Source organism: Amblyomma maculatum, chromosome 7 (genome assembly GCF_055883805.1).
Source record: "Amblyomma maculatum isolate TAMU_Amacu chromosome 7, ASM5588380v1, whole genome shotgun sequence".
NCBI classification, from domain to species: domain Eukaryota; kingdom Metazoa; phylum Arthropoda; class Arachnida; order Ixodida; family Ixodidae; genus Amblyomma; species Amblyomma maculatum.
In genome coordinates, this window is record NC_139350.1 from 13,559,811 (window position 1) to 13,579,404 (window position 19,594).

The 19,594-nt window shown below is 47.5% G+C and overlaps 1 protein-coding gene across 1 annotated transcript in view; it reads left to right on the plus strand.

Annotated features, from left to right (window-relative positions):
- The window catches only part of spz4 (Spaetzle domain-containing protein 4), a 58,450-nt gene extending 45,826 nt beyond the window's left edge, over nucleotides 1–12,624 (plus strand). The window contains exons 6-8 of the mRNA XM_084608271.1: nucleotides 6,828–7,156; nucleotides 9,819–9,941; nucleotides 12,385–12,624. Coding sequence (XP_084464397.1) covers nucleotides 6,828–7,156; nucleotides 9,819–9,941; nucleotides 12,385–12,583 — 651 coding nt within the window. The 3' untranslated portion in view covers nucleotides 12,584–12,624. The remainder of the gene's footprint in view (nucleotides 1–6,827; nucleotides 7,157–9,818; nucleotides 9,942–12,384) is intronic.
- Nucleotides 12,625–19,594: the final 6,970 nt, after the last annotated feature.

Sequence of the window (19,594 nt, forward strand, 5' to 3'; positions counted from 1 at the left end):
AGACGCATCAACACAGCTCCCACTCTTTCTCTTAACATTGAAGGCGGAGCGTGTCCGCGAGAAATGGTCTCACGCGACCAGTCCGAAATCCACAGTTTGTATAAGAACACCGGTTTATTCCGGGGCAACAAAAAAGTAGTCGGTAATTATTCCGCTATAGAAGTCGGGCGGTTCGTGTTCCCTGTCTTCTATATATAATTGCATTTGTATAGAACCCACATGGGTTTGAGGGTTAACTGCATTTGCCAATAGGCGCTTACGCATGGTACGTTCAAATAGTCCGACATTGCTACGCATGAAACCGCACGAAACTACGATTGTGACACTCTCGGGGCAAACCAAAGTACGATCAGAAATCACGTTGGGCGCCAGATGAAGGCTCCACCTTTTATTAAACAGGTCCGCGAGAAATGGTCTCGCCCGACCCCCTCGAGTCACAAATCCACAATTTGTATAAACAACACCGGTTTATCCGGGCCAGCAAGAAGGCACTTCGGAACGATGCATCGGAATACACTATAGAGTGAATCATACAATTGAGGCTTGCAGCAGCGCTATGCCAAGATTAAAAAAACCAATAGGTGGGGCTTAGCTTTAGTTTAGCCCGGCAGGTTGCGACAGAAATAATAGCATGGCTACGGTATAGTTAAGTTCCAATAGTGGTTTACCATGTTGACCGTACAATTACCACAGGACACACATTAGAGTTTAGTATTGTTTAGCGTTATTGATTGTACCTATAAGGACACTTCGGTGATCACTGAACTAGTGAGACTTTGTCTACACACAGGTAATCACATAGCCATCAGACTGTAGAGTCTAGTCTTTAAGGCTAGCTCGACACGTTCTACACGCCACTCTACTTCTTATAGTCTACTCGTCCCGTTCTGGATAAGCTAGGTGGAGAGTAGGTTACATGAGCTCGCTTACCGGAGTTAAGCAGCCTTTATGCCATACGCGATCACACACCCAGCACACACTACTGAAGGGGTTATTCGTGAATCGCCTATGAAATTCACGCGTAGTCGAGTCAAATTCACCAACTCTTCTCGCATACTCTGAACGTCATTACTCTTCCAAGTCCCCCACTGACAAAGTCAAACCAGGCTTTACAAGTGAAGCTTCCCGTCTCTTTTTCAAACGTACAGCTCGTTCTGGCGATGTCTCTTCTGCACGCCGTTTCCTCCGGGTCTCGTCATACTTTGCTTGTCGAGCAGCACGACCAATACGCTCCTTTTCAAGCCGTTGTTGCCGTTCTTCTTCTGTTCCCTGAACGCGTCGTTGCCGCCTTGTTGCATTCCAATGTCCTTGACCGCTGCGTGAACACGTCGGCAAAGGGTCTTCACTGTTTAAACCGTCCATTACAGTGTCGTTTTCCTCCTTTTCCTCTCATCTTTGAAAGAACAGGTGAAAGCAGCGCCTCCACTCTGTAGCAGCGCGGCTCCAGCTGTAGCGCGCTGTGCTGTACAGACTGCCGCCATCCCCCGACGACTCGACTTGGTAGCCCATCTCTCGCAGCTTCTATGACGTCACAGCCATCACGTGACTACGCCGTGGCTACGCGAAGGGCTGAAAATTGGAGTAGTATTGCTTTCGAAATAAAAGAAGGGGAACTGTGCTTTTACACGGCGTGGCAGGGCAAAACAAACTTGGGTGTAAATAGGGGGATGCGGCACTGCAGAATCGCTCATAGCGGCAGCAGAGACATTGCTTCGCGCGCGGCAATAAGTCACGCAAACAGTCGACATAGCCGCAGCGAAAAAACACAATCACAGAAGGAAGACACAAGGACCAACGCTGTACGTGTCTTGTACGTGTAGGTGTCTTCCTTCTGTGATTGTGTTTTTTCGCTGCGGCTATCTCGAATTTAAGCTACCAACTCGCCCAAAAGCTTGTTTTACTGAGTCACGCAAACAGCCTAACCCTTCTCCGGAAACATCACTTCAGTCTTCATCCTGGTCGGGCTCCGCTCCGCCGTCCGTGTTCACCCAGGATGAATCGTGGCGCTTGCTGACATCACGACCGCGTCCCAGGAGCGCTCTCAAGAATCTTCCGTTCTTGTCTTTCTGCTGTCCTTATTAGGCTCCCTCTCAATCCGAGCACATTTCACGCCCCGCGAGAAAGTCTTCACATGCGCAGTTGTGCTACCTCCGCGTGCACCCAGACAGAATGGGAGTTCAAAAGGCCATGAGAGGCGCGGAAGCCCCAGCCTCATCATACCAAATAGCTTACACCCGCACTCTATTAGCTTACCTCATCAATTCGTGGAGTTGGTACTTGCCGCTGAAGGGCCCTAAAGCTCTTCCGTTGCCTGAAGAGCAGCAACCGCAGACTTCGCTTGGCTAACGTGCAACTCTTACTCCATGTCTTCGACGGAGGAGCGCTCTGGGATCACCGCGATGAAGAAAAAGGCGATGGGTTGCGTTGTATTCTGCGCGGCCCGGTATGCGCATCTCTTAGTCGCCTCGAATACCTTCTCAGGATCCTAAACCAGAACCACCCGATGGCGAGATTCCTGAGGGTCGAATACTGACCCCTGCTTCAGCGAACGGCACCACGCCGGCTCAAATGTAGCCAGATGCAACAGTATGCATGCTGCAGAAGTCGTTCAGTTCGTGAAATGGTTCAGCCAGTCGGCGCCAGGCTCTTGCATACGGCAGTGCTCATACTACGCTTTGTGCTTGTGTTTTTAATGCCGAACTGTGTACTTCGGCTTGCGCGATGAACACGTTTGAGCCGCAGCTTAAATGGTTAACAATTACGCTTACTTGGATAAAGATAAAGAGGATATTTTTAAACGGGCATGATATTTGGTGTATCGTGGCACGATATGCAGCAGGATTGATTATCTCCATTGTCGAAATGAGTTTATTACGAGATGGGAAGCAGAGGATTTTAGGTAGTAAAATTAGGACGAGTCATATATTGCCGCCAGGAATTGTGGCCCAGGATTCCACGACAATATTGCCGAATTTTCTGTTATAATATGACCCCAGGACATATTTCTACTTGAGATAAACCATTCCGTCGAGCGAGTCCTGGGTGCATATCCAGAGGTTTTTATGTTCTTCCCCACCCTCTCAGGGGGACATCTCTTACTATGCATGTAATCCACTCTAATACGTGTACTCAGGCATACGTTGGAAACAAACATAAGTGTCCCGCTTTCGGTATATTTGGAGGTTCATGAGTGTTCTACGTGAGCAGTCCGAAGACAGCTGTTCTCTGCAAGCTTAGCACCTCCGTGCGAGTGAGCACGCATCCCATGTCTAGGGCGCATCTTTGGTTTCCAGCAGTATAGAATCATCATGTGTTGCGAGGCGCCCTTAGTGCTGCCCTTGTGCGAAAGTAAACCGCTTATTTCAGGCTTTCGTCTCAGTTGATACGAGGCAGTATGCGTATATTAGGACCCGAGTCCTGGGAACAGCTGTTCTATTGACACCACTTAGACTACCTCGGTGAAAGCTGCTGACTGTTTCAAAAGCGTGTCCAAAGATGAAAGCTCCGTTGACACTTTGCAACCAAAGATTCGCTTCATACTGCAACCTAGGGCGTTTGGCTGCATGAGTTTAAAGGCACTCGAGGTATGTGCGGTCTTATAATATCAGTTCACAAAGAAATCCTTTGAGCCGACCTATTCCCCCAGCCCGTTTAAGAGCTCTCAATCAATGAATCAGTACCTAACCGAGCCTTTAACTACCACAATTGTCCACGAAATATGGCATACATCGGTGAAACCACTTTGCTTTGCATTCAGATTCTCTATATTTCACTTCCCAAATCTTCATTCCTCCAAAATGGTATAAGCTGTACCCTGCATCCAGAGCAAAAAGCTGCCAATGCGTATTGATGTCATACGACAACAACACATTCTGCTGAGAAACAGCCATTTCGAGTTGGGCGATGGCGGTCGTCATCGGGCTCTATTTTATTACGAACTGAGTTCTATTTTTTTTTTGTTTTAACAATAACCTTCTTTTCTTTACAGAGAAGACATAGACACCCACATAATGCACGTGAATCATCCTGCGGATGTTTTCTCTGCAGCACTCTTCCTAAAGCGCCTAGATTGTGGTAAAAAGTCCCCATCCACTCATTTCTCTTTATGTTTTTTTTTGTCAGCCCCTTATGAGCACAGAGATTGATTCTCTTCGTCTTAGTGACCGGCATCATCACCTTTTCACAGAGTATTTGGTTACGATTTTTCCCCGCACCCATCTCGCCCCTCTCAATCCACTCCCCCAAGCGCTGCCAGTGCGATCCGTACCTCCCTAGTGACTCCACTGATAGGTGTATGCAGCTACGAGCGTGGCAAACATCGCGTGTTCGGGTTCTTGCTAGGTTACATGTGTGTCCAGCAAAATTACGTTTATTTATTTTCATGCCTGTATGAGGCACATGTGACTTTCCATCATGTGCTGGAGTGTCGTGCGCTTCAGAAACGTTGACGTATATATATCTATAATTTTTTTTTTTTTTTTGGGGGGGGGGGTGGCAGCCACGGTATCTGGTTATCGCTTTGTGCGCACCTCATCTTTGCTCAGCGGTGGCGACGGCTCAGCGGGGGCTAGGAAGGCGCGTTCGGCTCGCACCGACAAGGTTTAAATTTCATGCACGTAACTTTCCAGAGAAGACCAAGCTGCGGGCTGGTCACTTTCCTTGTCTTCCCGAAACAACGCGAGGGGCGCTAAAAAAGAGGGGGAAATTCGGGAGTCTGTTGCCGAGGCAGCTGTTGTGTTGTTTCTGCGACGTCGTTGCCGGGCCGCGAGTCTTTATCAATACTTTAGGCAATGTCTATAAACTATCATCTGTCTGCACGTGGTAGTGATTTGACTTCAGCTGGAGTCATTCGTAGGGACCGTGTACTTTCTTCGTCATTTTTCGATCTTGCTATCGCTACAACGCCCGAAAGAGACGCCTCTTCCTATTTGCGACCCTTCCGGTATCTCCTGCATGCACTGCTTTGGAGCACGTCGCAGCTCGGCAAGTTCGCTGATGAATGACATCACCTCTCAAATTCATTCGAAGTGTTTTGTGCATTGCTGTCAGCCAGAATCTGAAAATTCAAATAAGGAAGAATCAACTTTTTCTGCTAGCCGGTAATGGTGAGCTACAATGGCACACAACTCCATTAAACAGTAGCGAATGTCCCTTGAAGGAAGTCCTCTCGCCATGTCGTCAACGCATTCTGATGACGTCGCTGCTAATCCCTTAGCGTGTAATCGCAGTCGCGTACGAGAAATCGAACTTACCGCGGCATCATGACGATAGACGGGCACCATTTTGTTGAAGAACCTCCTTTGATGAATATCTTTTGCAGCGTTCTTGAGTAGAAATCCGGCCATGAGAAAACATTTATTGCGTACAACGACGTATTACGAACAGGTGTTCTGCATTGTGAGGTGCGTGTTAATTGCATCAGGTATGAGCGCTCGATCTTCGCTACGTATAGGGAGTTTGCATGAATTGATGCACGCTGGGTAATTCGCTATGATGTTGTCGTTGGCAGCAGACGACGCAGCACAACACAGCCATACAGCCTCGTTTAATACATGGTAGCTTAGTGCGCAGACGATACTGGCGCGATCGGACAGGCCGACTGTGAGTTCTTCATGATTTCAAAAATATGTCTACACGAGGACTAGAAGGCAAGGGATTCCTCTAGCGACGCCGATGCGAATGGCTTGTACGGGCCAACACACGCGAGATCGACACCATTCCGGCCAAGTATCAAATAACTTGCTAGAACTAGATATCATGAATGTCGGTGATGTCAACGGGCGGCCAGGTCTAGATGCATAGTGCAGTCAGTCGTTCTCGCGTAGTTTTAACAGGTCCGTGTCGCACTGCTTTGCATTTCTACATAGCGCGCCCGATTTTACAGGCACAGTGTCGACGCGTACTTTCCTCAGGAATCTGCCGACAATTGCATGCACGTAAAGGTGGCGTACGAAAAGCCGCATATTTGCTCGGTGGACAGTCGAAAACGGAAAGGCACTTGCTTAATTAAGCCTGGCTTCGCTGCCTGTTGTCTGCTACCAGCGACAACATCATGGGGGATTAGCCGCCATGCATCGCTTCATGTAAGCTCCCTATACTCTTGCTTACAGAAGTCGGTGCAGAACCGCAAGCAGTCGTAACGCTAGTGATGCATGCTTGAATTACGAGCAGATCAAGGTGACAGACTATGATACAGTAAAGTGCAAAGTAGATGCAACGAGTAAATTTGTATCAACTAGAGCATTACCCATCATGGCTACCGCTGTCCATATGCAACCTGTGCGATGAACAGCGGTGCTCGCCCCGCACAAGTGGGCCTGAAGACGCCGGCCAATGTAATTCGTAGCAGCATGATATAGAAATAGGTGAACTTCTCTTCGTAGTCACTGCGCACTGTCAGTGCACTTTAAAGGGCCCCAGGTGGTCTAAATTTCTGGAACCCTAGACTACGGCGTCTCTCATAGCCTGAGTCGCTTTGAGACGTTACACTTCATAAACCAAACAAAACAAATCGTTCATGATACAAACCGAGCTCAGAATGCGGCGCCAAAATCTGCCAACACCGAGTTGTGATCAAATGGAGATAGTAGAGCGGTGTATTGTCTGCAGATATAATGTTCAAAGAATTCACACCCCTTCCGCCTTTCGATTTATGGTGCTTTCCTTTGAAGGCAACTGATTTAGACTTCGCCGGCGTTCGCGATTTTCTTCTCACCTTTAGATAAGCGAACTATTCCACTCGCCGTCTCTCAGACAGCTAGCGACCTTGTTCCGTGCGGCCTAACACGTTAACAGCCACAGGCGATGCGCGCTTCCTTCCTACGTAGCACCTTGTGACCGGTACGGTGACCACGGAGCCGGCTGTCGGCGAATTCGAGCCTTCGTACGCGCCTGGTGAGCCGTTCACACATGAGCCGGAACCCCTGCACGCGTACGCCACCAGCAGCCAGGCGAGCACGACGGCCGCCGAGCCGCTGTTCAGCCTGCTCGACAGCAACAGCATCGACGCCCCGGACCGGGACGATGCGGCACCGCATGACCAAGGCCGGCCGGCGCAAGCTTCAGAGCAGCACCACGAAGACGAGGATGAAGATGCCTCGGCCTCCCCTGACGACCAGGCGCCACCAACGGAGGCGCAGCCACTCGGGAGGGGCGTGTGAGTAAGCGCAGAGCACACAAAGAGGCTGCGAGTTGTATCAATTTTGCAGTGAACCTGTTTGTGGCTCTCATCTCGCGTCACCGGTATCGTTGGCGCACACATCGTGCGACCATATCTTGGTTACATGACGTCATATGATCATCATCTCGCCATCACACATATATGCAGGAAATTATTACCTGAAGTCAGGAGCCCTCTTTGCGCACTGGGACTGTGTACAAATGTTTGTGGAGTTTTAATTCTTCATTGGTCGCAAAAGCACAAATTACAACAGCAAATGCAGCTGCGCTGGTCAAACGCATTATTCTAATATATGATCGCAGACGTTTTTTTCTTTTTTTTTTTTTTCAGATTACGAGTGAGATTCTTCCGCGGGGCATCGTCTCTCGTCGCACCCGGTGCAGTACAGTAGAGCTTCTCAGCCTCACCGTTAATACAGACATTTAGCCTTACATTTACATTTAGATATACAGCCGTGCGCCATGTCGCCATATCTTGTCCCACGCTGCAAATACGCAGCAGGCGTCCGGTAATCCGATTATACGACTACGCTATATTCCGTCTTCGCCACGCTAAAGTCGTCTGTCTGCATTGAAACCACACGTAAATTCCACGTAGTACGGTAGGGTAATTATTAGAACCGCCAGTTATGAATCAAATAATGCCGTCATTTCATAAAGAAAGGTTCCACATCTTTTTTTTAAGGCGACCACCTTACTTGCCTCATTAGCAGCGTTGTTGTCCCAGATAAGTGGTCCTGTAAATTCTACGTGACGTCATCGATACACTAGCTTGGTGACAGTGGAATTATTAGCGATTATTCTACTCGATTCACATTTTTCTCAGCGACGGGGGCAGACGTCATGTGATGAACATTGCCTTCCTGTAGCAAGTAATGAGTGTCCGGCTAGAAAAATGCTTGCAAAATTCAAGAATTATTACTCTATAAATTATTTATATGGATAATAAAAATGTAATAAGTAGTTGATATTCCATGTCCAGGTGTCATAATTCTTTTAAACGCATAGGCTGTCCACAATCGTCACATGGGAATAAAGAGTGCTGGAAGAATGGGATTTTATTAACTGATAGACGATAAGAACTACTTCATTAGGATGTGTAAAGTGACGAGATGAAGAAGCTTTGGAAGTAATAATAACGATGCAAAAGATACATTTGGTTCAATACCGCTGTGGTGGCTTGGTGGTTATGGCACTCGACTACTACTCCCAAAGAGGCAGGTTGTACCGTGTCCGCGTAGGGCTCTTTTCGATGGAGCCGAAAGCGAGGCGCCCATGTACAATGGGATTTTAATATACATTAAAACACACCGGGAGGATATCCGCTGCCCTTCACGACGGCGTCTCATGGCCTGAATCGCTTTGAGACCTAAATCCCTATAAATCAAATCAAGCTTAAATTTGGTTCGATTCGCTGAGCTTTGAAACGTTCCTTCAGTACAAGGCTTTTGCAGCGGCTGAGTCTGGCCCCGATCTAACCGCCTGAGCTCTTCGTACAGATGTGAGGTAGAGAGCATGGCCTCACACTGAGACAGGTGTACTGTCTTTCTAGACCAAAAAGCTTCTTAGTAGATGTGGATGGCGTTAGCCCCGAACTTCCTTATAAGATTTTTAAATCAGAATGTGGAAATTATCTAGCTGTCTATGTCTGATGCATACATATGTAGAATATGCCGATGGGCTGATGACTAGGGCCAGAACCTGCGGTTAGATGTCACCCTCGTTTAGTCACTGTTTACTGCGCTGCTACGTTCTAATCATATGCAGGATCTGTGATGTGTTCTGACCTAATAGGTGAAGTTGACGGTAGCGCTGGAATCTTACTGTATCAAAAGGACGACAATCCGTAGGCGTATGATTGCATGAATGTGAGCGCTCTCCATGATTAAATGCACTTCCGGTGCTAGGAGTGGGTTTCCCTAGCTGTCTGTCGTGGCTGAACATCTTGTGCATTCCTGTGCAGCACTGTACGACGCAGCCATTGCCTGATATGGTACAGATTGTGATGTCTGTGCAAAGAGAAAGTTTGTCGCCTGAGATATATTTGAGCATGGCGGGAAGCGTACCCATTGATTAATTAGGGCTGGTGAGAGGACAGTGCCCTATGGCGTGCCTTTTTTGGAAATGACAAAGACTTCAGTACGGAATACGCCAATTTCAGTCGTTGCCGTGAGGTCATGAAAGAAGGCTTGAATGCCGCTGAAACACTTCTTCTGCAGTAGATAGTGGTGAGGGTTGCGATCATCAGGTCGTAGCTGACAGTTTGGAAGGACCTTGACACAATGGTTCAAGGATTATGGGGTTGGAATACTGATTCCGAGGACGTCAGTGGTACCCCGGCCACATAGGCCAAGTTTCGATGAAGAGGAAACGCAAGGCGCTCGTGTTTGCTATAGGTGGTTAGGGCAGATTAGTGAACAAAATGAGGTGGACATTTCGGGGCTTCCCACTGCGGTTTCGTTTCCTCGCTTTGGCTCGTTAAACCCAATTAACCAAACCAAAGGACCCCTTTTCGGAAGCATAGGCTCCTCACGGCGCCATTGGATCAGCTCTCTTTGTTCCACCCTGCTCATTAGTTTACGCTTGTGCATTGAAAGCGTTGTGCAAGTTTCTTACATTGTTGAATAACATGCCTGCAGAAACGCGTGCCCGGTCAAGCAGGAGGTGCTGGCTCCCTACTGGGCCAACAACACGCGTGGCAAGGTGCTGGCGCTGCTCAACGTCTACCCTTTCGAGCAGTACGTTCACGCCGAGAAGTGCGCGTGAGTATCTAGGAACTCGTCCCTTAAGAAGAGGTGCTGCGAACGAGACTTCGCCACTCTGGTGTCACTCTTAACGAGAACTGCAGCAATTATATTACATTCGATGCGTCCTAACGCATAATGCAAAAAGTTTACTGAGACGCCTTTCTGATCTCTACTTTGCCGCACGTCTGCTCATTACTGCAGAAGAACAAAGCGGCTTCAACTTTATAGCATGGTTCACATCGGCGATACCATACAGGGAGGCATGCATCAACGGGCCTTCAAGAGGGTGAGCGTACAGTTGTTTAGAAGGGCAAGTCCAACATGAGGAGTTGTCGCATCAGGTGGCATTTGAAGGAATGAAAGTTGCTGTGCTCTTTTCTTCAGTTAATGTATTTTCTCCAAATAATATTTATTGCTCGGTGACAGGTACTGTATGCTTATTGCTAACCTGATGTTAAGCCGAGAAAAACAGATTTAAAAGCGGAATTTCGGCAACTTGGCCCTCATTTGCACCGTGCTTGCGTCATAGGAGATTACTTGTGGTTGCTTTTGTCTGTCGTACGCGCCGTTTTAAGCACGGTCATGCAACATCCTGAAGAGTGGCACCAACCTGGGGCCAAAGTGAGATTCCCTTTTTTGTGACAGTTGCCAGACTGAATAGAAAATCAGCGTATGTCCCATTCGTTAAGTCACATTGGATTTTCTCTTTCAAATAAGTTGTCAGAAAGCACGCAGGGTCCTGAGTACGGTACATGCACGTGTTTAACCACCTGCATATGAAGCGAAGCATCTCATCAGTATTGATGAACAGTCCATGAGAGGTGGAAAGAATGAATTGCGCCATGAAAATAAAATGTTGTTCAAAGAACGTTGGAAGCAGAACCAGAATGCTTTTTGATCCATACTGCAGGCATAGAAGCACGAGTGGATCGGCGCTTACCACGAAATGGTAGAATGAAATGAACTCCCAGGACCACTTTTATTGACTTCATAGTCTTCGTGAAATCAGTACAGAAACTTGTGAGGCTCAGGAACGGTGTAGACATCTCCGTGGCGACAATGGGCAGACCGCATGCAAGCGAGCTTTCACATCGAAACTGAGTACTGTAGTTTAGCCTTTACTACATGGGGTTGAACGGCGAGGAATAACAAATTCTTTGGTTTTGAAATCTGGACCCGGTAGAGCAGGGCGAGCACAACACGCAGGAGTGAATGCAATTATAATTGACGCCGTTTGGGCACAACATGCTGCGGCTAGAAAAAAAGATTGTCGCCTAATATTGCTTAAGGGTTTTATAGTTATTGCAGTAAAGTATTAGTAACGACACCGCCATCGCTCTAAGAACTGTAAAAAAAAAAGCTGCTCATCGTTAAATACAGCCGTCAAAATAAAGGCATCGCAGCGCAGGCTTACGTCCAAAGCATTTGCGACCGTGTTTCCTCTAACAAGTAGCTAGGGATGTGCCCCTAAGCTCCATTTTATATCCTAATGAATGCATGCAAGCAAGTTTCACTTTTGCAAATTTAGAGTTCCGTAAGCGTGTGCTTGCAGCGAATGAAAGTTTCATGGGAGCCCACTCCCACAGCGCTCCCTACATAAAGTTTTCGACCTAAAATGATTTTACGCAAATGCTTTTCTTGTCCTTCAGTAATACTGCTTGCCTTGGTCTTAATAGTTTATTCAAATCGCTGAGATTCTACCAGTATGATTTAGAGGTGAATAGTTTTTACTGCATATTGCGTACAGATGAATCTGATGTTTATATTATACTGTACAACGTGAGTCACAAGTAAACGTAACGCATACTGGGGCGTTACACTTCTCGAGTACAGGGTTTTACAGTTCGTTGGTACACAGATCGGTTAAAAGACGCACTATGATGCTAAAACTCGCCAGATTACGATTTCTAAACTTGACAAGGCCCCATGTTATTACATTATTGCATTAGAACCATGTTCCGTTCATTTCTCGGCGCTTGGACAAGTGTTCGTGGCATCATATCCAGCACTTTGTTTTCTCTCAAGAAACCAAGCTAGATTACTTTTACGTCGCGCTTCAGCCCCCTTATAACCTATCATGCGTCTCTACTATTCCTTGGAGACACGAAGCGCACATTGTTTCGCGCGAGCTCGACGATGTTCCATCCCGCAAAAGAAAATTCCTTCAGTCCCTCCTACAACATACCTCAAAGCCCAGTCTTTTTCTTCAGCGGTGTCCGAACTCCGTAAATTTAAGCAAAGTGAGGTAATATTCGTTGTTAACAGTCTCTAAGTTCTCGTATAAATTCTTTTTTTTCGACAATTCTCGGTCTTTAGTTTGTCTTAGAAAAAGGATAATTCCCCAAGCGGAGCATTACGGCTCGTACTCGAGCAGTGCACATATTGCTTTTCCCATTGGCCCTGTTTCGGCATGTACATGCATGCGCCCTGCCACGCTGGCATCCTTTGCACACCGCAGGTTTGAGAACCAGCAGATGTTCTGCCGGGACGGGTGCCGGTGTGAGCAGCAGTTTCGTCTGCACCGGCTGCTGGCGTTCGACCCACGCAACGAGTGCCGCGGCATCTTCGCCGACTGGTTCCGCTTCCCGTCATGCTGCGTCTGCATTTGCTACGACCTCGGCTCGCCGTCCTCGCGATGGACTAGCCGAGGCAACTGACTTCACCAGCGCAGCACCGCATCACCACCTCCAGTGCCAAAGCCAACCTATTCACTACCCGAGAAGAGCAGTTTCGTGTAGAAATATTTAAATAAAGAATTTCCAATGAAACGGCTTCATATCGCTGGGACGCAAACCCTGTTGAAATCCACCTGGCTTCGCAATGACGGATCATTCTCTCTAAATATACGGTAGCATTTGTGGGCTAATGAGCAGAAAAAAAACTGCAGTTTTACAGACACTGCAAGTAAAATCAGCATTTAAAATGGGGGCAAATTTCAGGCAACTCATTGACGCCTTCGGCTCTTGCTGAGGGACGAAATAGCAAGCCAGTTCGTTATTGATGAAGGGGCCGTTCCGAGACACAATTTGGGTCAAATTATACAGCTCTAACTGTTTACTTATTTAGACAGATTAGCATGAATAGTAAAGATTTTGTTGCCTAAGTGCTAAGGGAGAAGGACGAGAGTGGTCGTCCTATCCAGGCGGCATTCGGAGTCCTCGAGGCCATGGGCCTTCCCTTTTTGTGCGCTCTGTCCACCAGCGAAAACTCGTCCTGTCCTCCTACAGTTCTTTTCGTGGCAATCGCATGGGTGGTACTTCGGTGCCGTCACGTTCCCACACAGTGTGTAACGAGTGCTGGACTGGTTGCGGTGCTTTAACTTGAATGGAGTATTATGGTGCTGATCAAAGAGTTGGGCTGTAGTGGTCTGTGGATGACTGACTTCCTCTTGAGCATGATGGCGTTGATGAAAGAGTTGATGACATCTTCTCTGTTCATCCTGTGGTGAGGGTATACATAGACTCTGGAAAAGACTGAGGTTCTGTGGGATTTCACACAACATTTTATGGACGCCATCCATTTTCGGCGGCGCGCCTGGCAGGAATGTCAGGAGAACATACTCTCGGGCCACGCCGTCGGATGCCGCGTTCAATGCTAGAGACTGGTGTTTCAGTCTAAGTGACGTACGTGTTTGGAGGCTATTAATGCTGTTTAGAATGTTCAAAGCGTAGGCTGAGATATGACCCTCCTGAAGATTTTGCAGACTGCGTGATAGTCTGTGAGCAAGGCGCCTCTCTTAACTGTAAGGGGCCGCGCCTAATGCGGTAGCCCACTTCAGAGTCCGTGTCCTTCGTTGTGACATGCACCTGCGGTAGCTGGAGTATCTAGTAGTTTACTGCGCGGATCGCACTCACTCGTCTTCTCGCATATTTGACCGCATCCAAAACATCACGACCGAATCCTTGCCGTAGGTCTTCTGCGGAACCCTCGCTCTCTTCCTCGCTTTTGCTTTTGGTCCTGGCTTCCTGGGATTTCCGCGACCAAGGATGTTGTCCCCAGGCGTCCGTTTATACCTTTCTGTTCCTTCAGCCCTTCCGCGAAACACACCTTTCGCAGGACGGCCCTGCCTGTCTCCGTTACCTTGAACGTCTCAATGATGTTGATACGGTGTTTCGACCAACTACTCCCAGGAGTCGTGGGTACCGAAACGAGCCAGTCTTACGGCAGGCAAAAACCTGACGGGTAGTAATAGTGTGAGGTATGCCTTGCTAATTAATAGGTTTAGCTTTTCTACGCTTTCTTCCTTGCCAGTTATGAGGTGTCGTAGGTTACCTGACTTTTCACTAATGCATTAATCGCTCTCGTGTTATCCTACTCTCAGTCCATGCCTTCAGCTTGCGACCCTATAGACCAGATGGACAACATGAGATACAAAAGATTAAGTAAAAAGAAACTATTTTACTAGGCAAAACTAACGGTGAAAATATACGTAGGATACAGGTACTTTGTAGCATGAACGCCGCACATAAGGCAGATACCATTCGTAAAAAGAAGAAAAGAAAAAAAATGCAGAAGCACTAGTCACTGTAAAAGTCATAAGACGCACAAAGCACTAAAAGTAAATGCAATAGCAAAAATACACTGCGACCAAGAAAATAAAAGATAACAGAAGAAACGATGTCATATGAGATGTTTGCGTAGGTGATCCTGAAATGGTTGATGGTTGCAGGTGCATGCGATGCTGTCAGGAAGATCATTCCAAAGAGCGACGGCGCGTGGAAGTGCAGATGAATTAAAACCTAGGGTTTTTCCCTATATGCGTTTTATGCTGTACTGTACTGTAGGCGGCGTGAAATGCGTGTAGGCGTTTCTAGAGGTAATGGAGATGGCCTTGTGCTGTAATAGTATTTATGAAATAAACACAAAAGCGCAATGGAACGGCGAATGTCTAAAGGCTCGAGGCCGATGTCAAGTTTTATCGCTGTAATGGCGAGCGGCTCTGTTTTGGATGGATTCTAACATGTTGGTTAAATATTTTTGATATGGAGACCATTCTAGTTGCGGCCGTACGATTGCTAAATATGCCAGTTTTTGTACGCTGTTAGTGGAGGTTGGCAAATTCCGACGCAGGTAACCAAACAATCTGCAGGCGTTGGCATAGTTGGCTTGAATGTGTGTGGCCGATGAAAGATTATGCGTCAGATGAATACCTAAATACTTGTACGATAACACCCTAGACACTGTAGCGCTATCTATGACGCACGAAAAGTTAGAGTTTGTATGCTTGTGACTAAAAGAGATAATCTTGCATGTTGTCGAGTTAAGCGTCATTTGCCATTTAGTACACCAGTCCTAGATGAGGTTCAGGTCACTTTGGAGAGTAAGGTGACCTTCCGTGGAATTAATAGAACGGTAAATTATGCAGTCATCTGAAAAAAGACGCAGGGAGGAAGATATGCCAGAGGGCAAATCGTTAATGCATGTTAGAAACAATAAAGGACCAAGAACACTGCCTTGAGGCACATCAGTGGTTACGTCACAGAGTGACGAGGTGAAATTGTTAACTGTTGTGAACTGTTGCCGAAAAGAAAGAAAGTTGCAAAGCCATGTCAGTGTTAACGAATCTATGCAAACAGCAGATAATGTCGAGAAAAAGCGGGAATGGGCAACGCGGTCAAAAGATTTAGCAAAATCTAGAAAGATGCAATCAGTTTGTAGGTTAGCGTCCATGTTGAAGTGCAAGTCAGTCGTGAATTCTAGCAGCTGCGTATAACAAGAAAATCCTTTTCGAAAGCCATGCTGTTTAGTGAAAAAGGAAGAATTAAGTTGCAGGTGGCAGTAAATGTGAGGGGCGATAATATGCTCAAGTAACTTGCAGCAGATGCATGTTAGTGAAATGGGGCGATAGTTTTCTGGCGAATTTCTATCTCCGTTTATGAACACAGGGATGACCTTGGCTATTTTCCAGTCTGAGGGGAGCAAGCCAGATGATAATGACTGCTGAAAGATATGACAAAGAATTTTACTAGAAATCGATACAGTGTTCTTCAATATTTTTGAATTAATGTTATCAACACCAGAGCTAGTAGAGACCTTGAGGTTTGCAATTAGATGAGCTATACCTTAAAAGTTGATGTTAATCGGAGCCATATATGGATAATCATGGTCAGGAACACAGGGTATGTTGGAATGATCTTCCTGAGTGAATACAGATGCAAAATATCTGTTGAAAGCAAGGGGGCAGTCATGTCCGAAAATGGTGTGTGGTCGGTATTGCACAATTTGTTGTTCTTACTCAGTCCACCAGGGACTGAGGGTCGAGACGCGCTCATCGGAGACTCACTGCTTTTCATTTAGCCAGTAACACGCCCCACACCTCGCGGCGCCCTTTTATCTGCGTTCCACATCTGTATCTGGGCATCAGGAGTTACGCGCCCACAGGTTAGAGCGAAGCTTCAAAAGGCGGCAAGCATATTTGCGGCGTACCTCCACCTGCAAGATCTACATATATCAACTGAAAAGTGTTCGCTAGTGGCATTTATACGCAAGAACATGTCACCTTAAAACGTACGCATTGATGGAAAAACAATACCCTACGAAAGCAGCCATCGCTTTCTGGGAGTTATCATCGACCGAAATCTTTCGTGGACGCCCCATATTTCGATCATGAAAAAGAGGCTGACAGCAATTACTCACGTACTTGCCTTTATAGGGGGAAAGTCATGGGGAGCGTCCGTGCGGTCGATGCTCCAACTATACCGTGCATTATTTATGGGATTTCTTCGGTACAGTTTACCTGCACTTGGAAATATCAAGAAAACCAACTTAGGAATTCTACAGAGTGTTCAAGCTCAAGCTGTGCGAACCTGCCTGGGATTGCCGAAATGTGCCTCTGCGGCGGCTACCATTTTAATCGCACAAGAGCATCCCATATCTACCTACCTAATAGTTCACGTCCTGAGGACGCATTTCCGACACAGATCTCGGGTTCCCTGTCATCCCAGTCTTCCTATTACCAGGCCGCGTACATCGTTTACAGACACCGTTGATGCGCATCGCGCTATATTTCCGTCCCAGTTTACACCAGCATCCAGGCCGTCCTCTCCACTTTGGAGCCTGCATAAACCACACGTGCTTCTTTCAATACCCGGCATCAGGAAGAAGGTCGACCTATCGCCGACAGAACTAAAACAAATCACTCTTGAATACATCCATGAGCACCATGCGAATAGTTTGCACGTCTGCACCGATGGTTCAGTGAATGCTGCGAGTTGCTCAGGCTCCATGGTCATACCCTCAATTAATGCAGAAATAAAAGGACATTTCACCAGACTTCTTCAACAGGGCTAACCGCTCTTCATGTCCCAATTAGGCATATCAGTCAGCAGAGCGCCCAGAGGTGGTCTATTTTCACAGATTCAAAAGCAGCCCTGCAAGCCTTGAAAGCGGCTCTTCGCCGTGGGGCCCATGAACAACTCGTTGCGGAAATACGACAAATTCATCACTGTGCAGTTAATGGAGGACCTGACATCATCTTCCAATGGAGCTTCCACGACCCAGCGGCATAGGGGGCAATCTTCGGGTGGACGAGGTTGCACGAACAGCCCACCAAGAAGGCGATTGTGTGTTGATTCCGATTTCCAGGGCAGACGCAGCGGGCAGGCTTCGCGCACTTGCGTGGGAACGCACACTCTCCTTGTGAATTTCTGGCCAGTTTGCGAACTGCCGCTTAAAATCCCTGGACCCTGACCTGAAGCTCCGCCTTCCACCTGGCCTACCCCGACGCGAAGTAACTTTGCTGGGCCGCCTGTGGGCTGGTGTAGCATTCAAAAACTCGTATTCTTTTATGATAGGCATGGCAAACAGTCCTGCATGTACAAACTGTGGATGCGTCGAGTCTATAGGCCACATTCTTTGTGAGTGCCCGATATACAGTGAGGAAAGGCAGTGTCTGTGACGTACGCTGGAGCCTCTAGATGGATGGCCATTGACTGAAATTAAGATTTTAGGTCCCTGGCCTCGGCTATTGTCTGTGGTGAAGGCCTCCCAGGCACTGCTCCGCTTTATGAAAAGCACTAGCCTAATTGAAAGACTGAGTTTGCTATGATGATGCTTTTGATATGACTGCGACGTGATGTGATGTGACATGTCTGTTATGTTACTGTACTAACTTCAACTATCCCTTTCTCACAACTTTTATATCCGCTCATCCCCTTCCTCCAGTGAAGGGTAGCAAACCGGTTGCATTTAGTTGTTAACCTTCCTACCTTTCCTCCTCATCTTCCTCCTCCAAATCTTCACTGCTCTCAGTGTTCCCTGTTTGCACTGCTATCGCCAAAGTTATAAAAAGACAGGAAGTTTACAATCGTTAAAAAATGAGACAGCGTTGCGTGGTCGTCGGATCCACATGACTTCCTCACAATACCGAAGAAGTTCTCTAATTCATTTTGACTTAGTCGAGATATCAACAAATAATTAAAACCCTCTGCTTCCAAGTGCTCCAACAGAGCCTGAGTGCTGCACAGTGTCTCATGGAGCCCATAACAAGGAAACTGCACGAAGTAAGCACGTTGCAACCGGCCGCGACACAAGGAGAACGCGTCCGTACAGCCCGTATGGGGAAGCGCACGCATCGAGGAACCCTACAGCTCGTACGACTGCAGCGCCGCTGCATACATCTAGAACCTGTCGACGCTCCTGGCTTCAAAGCAGTGCGTGGCGCGCTCTGTTGTCTGAACACACTGCCCCTGTTCTAGTACACTGTACCATAAAGTGCAAACACAAGAACACCTTTTCAAGTCCAGTTCCTGAACGCCACCTGGATATCCACCCAGTCTACTTAGTGCCGCAGGTTACTACCAGAAGATTACTTCTGCCCCAAGTTGAAGCAACGGTGAATACCGCTGCAAGGGCCGGTGTACTCTGGACGACTGTCGACGCACTGGTGTTTGCAGTGTGGTGGGCTCACCAGCAGGTGAGAGGGGAGCAGGAATCATGATGTTTGATTCCAGTTTGGCCAGCACACTCTATTGTGCCTCACTTCTCTTTGGAGTTGTTCCATCGGCCTCCCCAGCGACTGCTGTGTGAAGACTGGCATTGAGTGCTTGTCACTGCTGACTCGCTCGTCACATGCCACTAGTAACACCCATGTGCCGTTCGTATTACAAGTCAGAGCGTAGACTCCTTTGCGCCACAGGAAAGCTCCGCCCACCACGCGGGACCCATTCCACAGCATTCCCTTTGGCGTATTTCAATAAGGAATAAACGCGGTTTCAATCAACCAGTCTACCACGGGACTAGAAACATACGTACACACACATACGTGGTCACAATGAGTTCCTATGTTTTTTTACATTTATTTGCTGTGGGGCTAAGACTTTTCGCTAGGAGGGCACTTGTTGACGCATGCCCTGTTCCAGCGGCGGGCAGAATGTAGGCACCGGGTAATGGCCTAAGAACGTTTTACCTTTTCGTCAAGTTTGTATTCGTTTTCTCCGTTCTGGCGACACGGTCAGCATCGACGGAATGACAATGAAAGCAAAATATTTTCAGGCTTAAAAAACAAAGCTGACGCAGTGTCTTGTTCATAACGGAGAGCGGCAGAGGGCTAATAAAAGCCGCGCGAGCCGCCGCATGAATCTCTGCGCTTTGCAGCCGATTGCGAAAGTACGGTGGAACTTTGTCTTGCGTCTTTTTCTGAGTTCACGTGTGGGATCTAGAGAAGCTAT